General features: G+C 41.8%; 1 protein-coding gene across 1 annotated transcript; it reads left to right on the forward strand.

Moving 5' to 3' along the window:
- Positions 1-260: 260 nt before the first annotated feature.
- On the forward strand, positions 261-3,849 carry p2ry4 (pyrimidinergic receptor P2Y4). The gene is made up of 2 exons (XM_041048772.1): positions 261-555; positions 1,163-3,849. Exon 2 carries the CDS (start codon positions 1,223-1,225, stop codon positions 2,315-2,317), a length of 1,095 nt encoding a protein of 364 aa, XP_040904706.1. The 5' UTR covers positions 261-555; positions 1,163-1,222; the 3' UTR covers positions 2,318-3,849.
- Positions 3,850-11,360: the final 7,511 nt, after the last annotated feature.

Here is an 11,360-nt window from a genome sequence, read left to right on the forward strand (position 1 = left end):
CCTTATGTTGTAGAAGGAAATTAGGGCACAACATGGAAACGCTCCAAGAATAGTTGTTTTACAAGCCCTCATATCTCTCATAGTACTGCACTGGGAGAGACTGCACCAAGGACAAAATCCAACTCCTCAAGTAAAGTTTAAAGTGTGGATTGTGTAAATGACTTCTGGTAGCAGTTTCACGTGGTTTACTAAATTGAAAGCGACTTACTCCGAAGACCTTTTTTTTTTTCTTTTTCTTTGGGGCGGCAGTTTGGTCCACTCAGCAATGTAACTTCCCATTTCAACCATATCGTATGTGTAGGCTCTCTCCATGTGTCCTGCGCGGCGGTGTTGACTGTTTTTGCGGCGCAGCCATGGACTCCAACACGGCACCCACCGAAAAAGTGCGTATCTAAAGTGTCCCGGCTGGTCTGAAGAGGCACTGAACAAGACCACGGAGTGAGAGGAGCAGCTGCGGATCTCGGCTGAAAAAAAAAAAGTGAAACTTGTCGAATCAGAACCAGGACCAGCCTGACCACCAGCTCGTTTTCGGTTTTCTTTGAAGATCCCGTTAGGGTGAGTAGCGGCAGTGTTACGAGAACTTGATTCTTAAAGGAATTGTGTGAGCGAGAAACGTCGAGTATGGATCACAGCCTGTGGTGTTCAGCGTGTGTAGAACCAGATGTTGAGAACTTTGGAAAGGCGGACAGATGTGGATAAACAGCGAATCCTCGTCAAAACGCTTTAAATTGTTAACCAGCGGTGGTGGAAAATAACGTGCAGGGGAGAGGGTTAGTGCGCGGAGAACATATACATTTCAGTTTAAATAGCTCCCCCTTGAGCTCCTACAACCTTAAATGTACCTTATTTGCGTGTATAATAATAGTAATGACCCAACATTTTTCTGATAACACTGTACTTGAGTAAAAACTGAGTAACTTAAGTAAACTACAGGACTTTAACTTTGAGTTTTACACTGTGGGATCACTATTGTTACCTAAACTAAGGATCTGAACACTTAATCCACCACTCTTTAAAAGGGACTATCTGCAGTTAAGGGTAATAACAGATAAAACAGATAAATCAAATCAAATTGTCTGACGTTTTTTGTTCTGATACAATTTTTTTTTTTTTTAAACGAATTGTGTAAAAGTCTTCACATCTCAGTGCTTCTTCTTTGAAGGTTTGGTCATCTGCCGGCTCGAAAGTGAAGTCACAGTGAAAACTGTGAAGTCACATCGTCATGGAAACAGTCATCAGCAGCCCTGGCACTCACAACCAGTCAACTGTGTTCACCTCAATCTTCAACTCTAGCTGTCGCTTCGATGAGGAGTTCAAATACATCCTGCTGCCTGTGTCCTACAGTCTGGTGTTTGTGGTTGGGTTCGTGCTCAATGCTGCTGCTTTGTGGCTGTTCCTAAAGATGCGTCCGTGGAACCCCAGTACAGTGTACATGTTCCACCTCGCCCTGTCTGACTTCCTGTACGTCCTCTCCCTGCCCACCCTCATCTACTACTATGCCAACCGCAGTCACTGGCCCTTTGGAGTGGCTGCCTGCAAAATAGTGCGCTTCCTCTTCTACGCCAACCTCTACTGCAGCATCCTCTTCCTCACCTGCATCAGCGTGCACCGTTATCTGGGCATCTGTCACCCCATCAAGGCAATGACTCTGGTGAAGTCTCGTCATGCCCACCTGGTGTGTGGCACGGTGTGGGCTGTGGTAACCGTGTGCTTGGTGCCCAACCTCATTTTTGTCACCACCTCCAGGAGGGACAATGACACCCTGTGCCATGACACAACCAGCCAGCAGGCCTTTGAGCAGTATGTGGACTACAGCTCTGTTGTCATGGTGCTCCTGTTTGGCATCCCGTTCATGGTCATAGTGGTGTGTTACTGCTTGATGGCGCGGGCTCTCTGCCGGCCCAGACAGGGATTAACGACCACCCGGCAGAGCGCTGCCTCACGACAGAAGTCCATCAAGCTCATCATCGTGGTGTTGGTGGTGTTTGCTGTGAGCTTCGTCCCATTTCACATCACGCGGACCCTCTACTACACCTCCCGCGTGTTAGACCTTAACTGTGAATTCCTCAACATTGTCAACTTTACTTACAAGATCACCAGGCCGCTGGCGAGTGTCAACAGCTGCATTGACCCAATTCTATATTTCCTGGCTGGGGATCACTACCGCTCCAAAATGATGTCTGTTCTGACTGGAAAAAGACAGACAATAAGCAGCCAAGCACCGGAACAGGCACAAACACAGTCAAAGAATAACCAAGACATTGCTCTGGTCTATAAGAACTCAGCCCTTAAAGGCAGTGAAGAGGTTCAGAAATAAAGGGAAATTGGTTGCAGAAATCTAAAGCATTAAACGTGTCTAAACGTAGCTAACATTTCTAACGTCACGTACAGAGGCATCTGCTTCATTTTCCTTTCTTGCACTGACATTTTTGGAAGAGAACTAGTTTACAGTAAAATTTACATACAGTATGTGCTTCCACTCCATTCAATTTTGTTATAGCCTGTGTTTAACAGGTCTAAAGACCATATTTCAGTTCCACTCATCTTCTTTTATGTTTGTGAGATGAAGTTCAAGTGCTTCTTACCAACAAGTCTGTACCTTCCTCTTACCTACAGTCTTCTACCACAAAGGGATTATTGCTCAAAACTTAGTATGCAATAGACAGTATTTACAATGCTGTCCAGTGTTCCCCTTTCTGGTAAATTGTGTCTATCATTTCTGATAATATTAAGTGAGACACTTAAGTACTCAGACACAGGTGGTCTTGGGTAGCTTAAAATAAACCACAGGCAATTCAGGCATTGAATTGTCATCCTGGGTGAGGAGAACTACGTTTGATTGGACACACATGGATCTAAACATTAAAGTTTATATCTGACAACGGTGACATATGGTCTGGCTATTGTCTCAGAAATGAGAAAATTATGAGGCAATCCTTCCTGTTTTATCAACAATGTCTGCGTGTTACCCAGAAACTGCAGTTACTGCCAGTGCAGCTCCCCTTCCCAGCTGTTTTTGTCCTTCAGCTTTCACAGCTGCCTGTTGCTCCACTGTGAAGAAAAGCAGAGGGACTGATCTGGACAAGACATAGCTTTTCAAACCACCCACGCCTCATTAGAGGAATAAGGGATTTTCCTTTCCCCCCTTCCACCTTTGGGATTGAAACATGGAATTTGAAGGACTTTTTCTATCAGTGATCTAAGTTGAAATCCCTGATAGTCTTGCAGGATGTGAATGCAGTGTTGGAAAGTTTTACCTTTGCTTCAGAGCATTTGTCCCTCCACTCTTGGTTTTAATGTTGGTGTATGACTCTGTGCTGGAGCAGATATATTCATACAGAACTGTGTCACATGGGGTTCTCATGATATTAAGTATGAGAACTATCTTTGAAGATGTTTTGTAACTACGTTTTGACATCGATCATTGAGTGTTACCACATGAGTTACTGTGTTGTTGTACGTGACATATGAACTGATTACACAGTGAATCTTTCTAATCTGGCAAGTGCAAAAACCACTGAGATATAATCTATAATTTATAAGTCTAATTTCTTACTCAACTCACCCTCATTGAAAGAGCGACATATGAATTTACCTATGAATTTACAGGAAAATCAAGAAATTTATCATTTTTTTCAAACCGTACAACTCCTAAGTGTTACTGCTAAGCCGAACTGAAACCAACTCCACCTGCTGTGACCTGAATAAAAACAGTACAGCTGATAGTTGGGAAGTGAAATCAGAGTATGTGACTGAAACAATAAGATAATTTTCATTTCGACTCCTGGGAAAGTGGTGTCCTTTTCTTTGAAAAGAGTTCTGATGAAATAAATACTGTGATAACGATGACACGGTTTTCTGTGAAGAAGATGACTCACTTGATTCTTGATTTATCTCAGCAATAATTTTCTCTGAAGTGACTGAATTTTCCCTGAAAATTAAAATACCTGTAGTACATCTCAGCTCCTTTGCAGCTACATGGAGCTACTCAAACCTTAAACCCTGTATTTTTATGGCAGTACTGTTACATCTGAATGGTTCTGATGTAGAAAACCTCATTTTATACACATAATCTGTACATAAAGTTCCTGATGTATTTTCTATCTATGGAAACTTTTGATTTTTACAGGAATTTAGAGGAACTTTCTGAGGGTCTGAACAAGGTTTATCTATACTCAAAGAGGTAGTGCTGTTAATCACTATGAGCTGTTTTGCCTTTTCTCAAAGCTGAAGTTCATGGCATCGGGTGCATCGCCTAAATCTTAACATGAAGTTCTATCAGCAGGCCTTTGAAAGGCTCCTTTCACCACCATCTTCATCTTGTACTTCATATTCTGCCAACTCTTAATGTCATGCAAAAACAAATAAAAATGACCCTGACAAAGAAATGCTTATTTGGAAAATAATCTAATCATAATTAAAATAGATCTAATGAAGGTTTCAAACTGTTTCCTAACAAAACAGATCAGCTTTTGCATTTTCAACAGTTGACCTCACTGTGAATGGCACACGTCTTTCAAGTTGCTCCTTTACTCCTGTCATATAAGCTTACTAGCGCCTCCCTGTGGTGCCATTCCGAAAAGAAGCGTGCTGGCTGAGTGCTCACTCAGAGGGGCTTCTTAAGGAAATAGGTCACATAACTTTATGTATGAAAGCTGCACAAAACGTCTTATATTTTCTTTTGAAAGAAATGATTCGTAAAACTGTCTCAGTGCGTATTTTGGACCCCTTTGGCCCGCTGTCTGACAGACACAGAAGGGAGACCAGAGGAAGGCAGAAACACGGTGCGATGGCCAGGACAAACAAACCTGCTGAAAGAGGGCTCTGTCCTCAACATGACTGTAAAGCGTTTAACGTGTTTAAAGGTTTAAGTTTAAACCTCAACCTGAGAAAACTAACACGCAGCACGTAGGCCGCATTTTGGAACCCACTCCACCGGAAGAGAACCGTCATGTTCAAACGCATTGACTTTGCCCCAGTGTTCCACGGTAAAGAGACTGTAGGTAAGTCAAGTGTGTCTTCATCATATCTCAGGCAGGTTCTGGGTCCTGTTTTCTTGGTAATGCCAAGTAGGCTGTGTCTTTGCAAGTTGCCACTTGTTGGGCAGGTGTCGGTACAGTGCAGATGAGATTAGAAAATGGAGGGCAAACCTAAGTCAGGTTATGTGGAGAAGCAGAGGAATCTTAATATTGCAAAGCATGCGTTTTTTTTTTTTAAATTATAAATGTTAGTCCGTGTGCCTTGTGCAGAGGAGGTGAGACATGACCATTCCCAACAAACTGCATCCGTTCGCTTTGAATTGTGGATTTGCTCCCTCAGCCCCTGAGGGATCTTTGTGTTTCACTCCTCTCTGAGCTCAGAAAATCTGTTGGATCCATGGAAAAAGTTTGATGAACTACACGATAAAATGCATGAACGTCAAGTCGAAAATAGGATCTGATTGTCTTAAAATTTTCCACCTAAAATGCTGCACTGTATTAGACAATTGTATCTAAAGGTACCAACACAATTATTGATCTTTATCTCAGCCATACTTATTTTATGTCTGGTTGCCCTTTAGGAGGCAGGTTTCAAATCAAATCAAATATTGATCCAAATGAATTAAATTATATGGTCGTGCTGACAGGACCTGTTGGTGACTTGCCACCTCTTTGTGTGTGTCTGTCTAGAGACACATTGTTATGAACACTCATTTCAGATGTTCCACCTGTGCATTGAATGGTCTGTTTAGACATTGCTTTATAAATCTGAAGAAACTAGTTCTTTTCAAACTGTTATTATACCTAATATAATGATTAAAATACTACCAAACATTTTTTTTTTAATTTTTACCAAATTATATATCAATTAACAAATAATGCTAATTGATAAAAACTACGTCAAAACTCTAAATACAGAATAAGATGACTTTATACTGCTTATCGTTTGCTGCCCTGTCGTCCACCAGGGGTTTGAAGATAACGACATTATTCATGTTAATTCCTGTTTTCCTTTTGGTAGGTTTAATATCTTGGTCAAAACATTTGGAGTTATATATTAACAGGGGCCCACCCCCCAAGCCCGTAAGACAGTACCACGCGTATTTTCGCCCCCTTGAGGAAATGATTTGCATTGGATGTATATTTGTTGGTAGTGAGGAAAAACACACGTCATATTAAATGAAGATTGTATGAGTGTCACTTCAGCTGACACGAATCTTTACTGCTCTCGAATCTCGATCACTAAATTTGCTTTTAGCCTGTAAACAAGGAAAGTGTCTCTTATAGAGTCGTTAACGGAGGTGCACTTGTTTTCTTTTTAAGTTTTGGAAAGGTGATATTTGCTCAGTAACTTAATTAGAAAATGTCATATTTGTTAGTTTAACTGCCGCAAAGCAGAAAGAATTTACAAATAGTGTCCGAGTCAACAACTTATACAAAACGACTTTTTAAAAAAACTTGAACATGCCGTGTTACACGAAAAAAAAATCCTCAATTATAATTAACCTATTTTGGAAAAAAAAAAAATCACATCAAATAACTGCGTTAAAAAATCTGCCAAAGGTAGAATTCAATGTCTGCGTTATGTGGTAAATTACTGTATATTTGTAAATTAGAAGACTTGGCAAAATATATATTTAAAATGTTTAAAACTGCGAGACAAGATCAGGCAAAATGTCCACCACCGCTGTTTTAATCGGCCTTATTATTCGATGGGCTTATTTGGATCGTCTCGATTCTCCAGGTTTACTTGAATTAGTTGCAGGGCTTTTTTTTTTTATCCACCGGTAATCGACCACCACGCAGACAACACCATTGAATAAAACACTTAAAATGTCCTCGGGCAGTGAGGATGTCTGTGCTCAAGGACACGAGTGCAATCAATGAACGGAGATTTAGAGGAGAGAAACGAGTTTTTTCTTTTCTTTTCTTACAGAAATATAGAAAAATAACCTGACAGTGGAGCATGATTTAGTCTGTTCAGCTCCAAACATCCATTGTTATTCGATATGACAAGGCAGCCTTATCTTATGCTATAGAATTAACTTTGAAATACTTCTGACAAGGTCTCGGCAGCTTTAAGTCATCTCCCTGCAACAAAAACGACTTCAAGTTGATTGACACAGGGGATTTGCAGTTTTTGAGTGCAGGGCTAAGACGTTTTGTTAAATTAAAATAACAGAAAAAATGAAAAAAACTGTTATTGCATCTGATTATAATACAGTTTAAAGTTATTTCTGTCGTTTCTGGGTTGTTGTTTTTTTAATCTGAGAGGATTAATTCAGGTTTTCTAAGAGAAAATTTAACGGTTATCATCTCACAACGTCATATCTTACTGTCTAAACAGAGTTAAGGAAATTATAATCTTAAACAATTCCATCATCAAAAAAACAGCACAATTTAACAGCCAATATAGTAAATACTTCTAATTAAGAGGAGCTATTAGTAAATTAAAAAAAAATACTTTGTGTATTGATTGTGAGATACACCTACGCCTTGGCCTAAAGTGATGCATTTGTTGAGCCTTGAACATTTTTTTTTTCTGTGTTTTTCTCTTGTTTGGCAAATTATAAGGCAGAGATGAGGGATTTCAAGGACGCGTGGACTTCAATTTAATCGAAGAGGCTGAGAGTGGAGTGGAAGAGTGACACACAGAGGAGAGAAGTTCATTATTCTGCTGAAAAGGAAACCAATGGCTTTCACAGTCGCCATGGTAACTGGCCTTTCTTTTGCCGTCAGACCTATGATAAGGTACTTCACAGCATTAAGCACAATTATTGCAAGGTAAAAGGGGAAATATTGCTTTCCAAATGCTAATAGATGTTAGATATTGATTGGCATGGCGATTCATATAGAAGTGTGCCCCAACGGTTTCACCTGCCTGACTCTCTGCAACCTTTAATGAAATTTGATGGAGGTGATGCTTGATAGGCCTTTGTGGCACAGTGGGCTTCAGCTGCACTTGCATCTTTACTTCAGCTGAACATAAGAAAAAAAAAAAAACACTTTACCAGAAAAAGCAAGCAGATGAAGACAGATTCGGGCTGTAAAACACAAAACTTGTGAAAAATAAGAGGTAGTGCTGATTCTACTTTATCCAGGAACAAATCTGAGGAGCTGTAAGTTTTCCCAGTTCCGCTGCTGCAAAGTGTCTCATAACATAAATACTAAACACCCGCTGCTTCCCATCATTAGCATGTCATTCTGTTGTCAAGTGACCCTGCTTGCACTCTCACACAAAGGCGGGTCGGCCTTGGCAGCAGTGAGGTCAGCACCAAGCACAAGTCCAGGCCACGGGGGGTGGTTGGTTGGTGGCAGCCTGCTTAGTTGGTGAGAGGATGGAGGATTAGCATAGTGGAAAGCATGGGAGCTGGTGTGTGTGTGTGTGTGTGTGTGTGTGTGTGTGTGTGTGTGTGTGTGTGTGTGTGTGTGTGTGTGTGTGTGTGTGTGTGTGTGTGTGTGTGTGTGTGTGTGTGTGTGTGTGTGGAGGGATAGGGTGGTGGGGGGCAAATTGTTTTAACCCCTATTACAGCAACTGCATGGCGCTTCTCTTATCTAGGCTGCTGCAGCCACTCATTAATATTCCGTACATATGGCAGTGCTTTCTGTATCATTGTCTATTAATGGGAGGGATAATCGCTCATTCAATTATCAGGCAGTCAGCAAAAGACCAACCGTGCCTGCACACCCCTGGTTCACACAGTGGCACAGCCCAAAACAGAGGTGTGCCAGCGAGAAGGTGAGAGCGATAGCAGGGATTACAACACATTAGCTACTTTAATAAGTCAGGCGGTGGCAATAATGTGAAGCAAATAGGGATCTGTTGGCGAACAAGAAACATGCCTGAACTTTGTAGCAACAAAGCAGAAGAGGGCAATATCTTAAACCTTCTTCCTGTTCAACTTAAAAGTCAGTCACGGCTCTCGCACACATCAGTGTCATGGCCACGATCCATGTGATGGTTTCAGAAATCGTTTTGTGCTTTTAAAAACTGAAGCTACTCCATTCTGGCGATGACCCGTGGTCTGAAAAGGCCGTTGATAGCTGTGTGATAGACTCTGGCGGCTCTGCTGAATAAAGCTTGACCCTGATCTCTGTGGGCCAAAGATCTGTGAAGTGATCAAATGTAGCTTTCATCCCTGTTGATCTGTGCTTTGTGGCCTCAGGACCCTTCGCTGTCTGTCTCCCTGCTGCCGAGGCCACGGCCTGGATATGAGGGGGTTACTGATAATAGTATGACCTATGGGTGTTTTGACCTGAAGCGACCTCGTTGAGTCAACACACAGCACACACACAGATAGAGGGTGAGAAGGAAAGAGGGAGAGTTGGAGTAAGATTGTTTAGTTATCCAGTGCACTGAGTTTCTTCAGGAGGTGGGCCAGGAGATTGGAGTGCAGAACTGTTGCGAGCGGGGTTGTTTTGGGGGAGTGTGAAAAAGATAGGAGGTGAAATGTTAACAAAATCTTATAAAATCCCTAGTTTGATAAATTTTCGCATTTTGAATGAACCGAAGGCGGCTGTGGCTGTGGAGGGCCTTTGTTGGAGGTCCCATTTTCTCCGGGAGAGCAGCACGCTCACAGGGTCAGCGAAGTTACGAAAGTAATTAAAGCTTGGTGATTCACTGCCTGCTGCAGAGAAAAGAAAGCAAGCTGTCATTCTGATTTAGAAAAATAAATTACAATTTTAATAATGGGGGAGGATGGGGGTGCGAGAATGTCTAGAGCCTCGGTGGGTTGGGGGGAGGCGGGGGTGGGCATGTTGGGTGGGAGGAGGGGGTCGAGGGGTTTGCTGGCTGCCTACTTATCAATAGTTGCAATTTTTTGAAACCGCATCGGTAGTACATTGCGAGAGCACAAGTGCCCTTAAAAAAAGAAAACCCTGGAACATTAACATACTGATTTCATGCGCATGGCAAAGGGCCTGAGCCAATATCAGAGAGGACTCAGCAGTCCTATTGTCTGCTGGGACTCTGGTCCCCTCTGATATGAAAATTCAATTATTTTATAACTAGATCTGGCGCTGCGTTTTGACAGTCGACGGTAGCGCCTTGCCAGCTGCATCAGTGTGGGGGACCAGAGGCTCCTGATAGCGAGAGGGAGGCCTTTCAGACATTGACATGTTTTTGGGGGACAAGATTGCCTAAATGTGTTGCATTTAAGGACTGAAAGTTAATCTAATGCACCACCATTATCTCACTCAGGTAATTCCAATACCATCCTCAATCTATGTTTATGCTCACGCACGCACCCGCATACTCGCACATCTATTCATTCTCCAGCACTTTGAATCTGATTCCCAGGATTTCTGCATCCAAACAGGTAATGTATTTATTTATTTTTCAGTGGCACATATTCTCAGGGAGCTGGAAACTATATAAAATAGAAGTTGTTTTCTAAGAGACATCAGCAGTTTCTAAGTCGTAATTCTGTACGAAGACACACAGGAAAACATACCCCGTATGAAGTGGTATTTGGTGTCAAAAATCTTTTGTCGAAAAGAAGAGTTTTTCCAGTACTTTTCTACTTTTGCATTGCTGGGTGCAAATAGTATATACATCCAGAAGTTATATACTGAGTTACATCCGCATCACTATGAAATATGAATCTTCTCTCACAAATATATTTGTCTGGGGGGGAAAAAACAATATTTTCTGTTAGTGCGCCTTTTTTTTTTTTTTTTACCTTTTTTTTTTTTACCTTTTTTTTTTAATCCAGAATTTCCTCCATGTAAATATTACATTGGTGCAGACACTAAAACTTTTGAGGTGATGTCCACCCGGACACATACTGGCCTATTTTCTGAGGTTATGGGACAAATCCTTTCATTACCTCCTTGGCTCATTGTGAGTGTTCTGAGGGGGGTCTGTTAAGATTAGGGAACAGGAAGCAGCCCCCTGGTATGGCCCTCTCTACTCAGACCCCACTGTGTTGTGCTTATTAACCCAGACTGGGAGAAGATGTACCTGCCTCCCCTCATTAGGCCGCGGTGGAGTACGCGCTCAGCCCGCAGAAGAATGGAACATTAATTAGTATTCTCTGCAGGGGGAACTGCCATTAGCACTTAATTAGCAGTAAGAGTACCATTCAGTCAGCCGGCCAGTTAGTGTCTAACACAGTATGCTCTGTGTCGTTTCTCCGTGTGTAATGGTAAAATGCTGATGAAAGACCTTGCTGTTTGTGCATGTGTATTGAGCAAAGCGATGGTTCCCTATACATGTTCCATATATGGTTTTTTTTTTTAAGCTTCTTTTTTCTTTTTACATGTAGCTCATTAGACCAAAGATGTCACGGCTTGTGGTGATTACAGTTTACGTCTGCAGGACTTTTTGTTTTTAATACCTCTATAGGAGAGCTGCAACAGCTGGTCTTAACTCAGCGTGAG

This window comes from Toxotes jaculatrix, chromosome 10 (assembly GCF_017976425.1).
Source record: "Toxotes jaculatrix isolate fToxJac2 chromosome 10, fToxJac2.pri, whole genome shotgun sequence".
Classification (NCBI taxonomy): Eukaryota; Metazoa; Chordata; class Actinopteri; family Toxotidae; genus Toxotes; species Toxotes jaculatrix.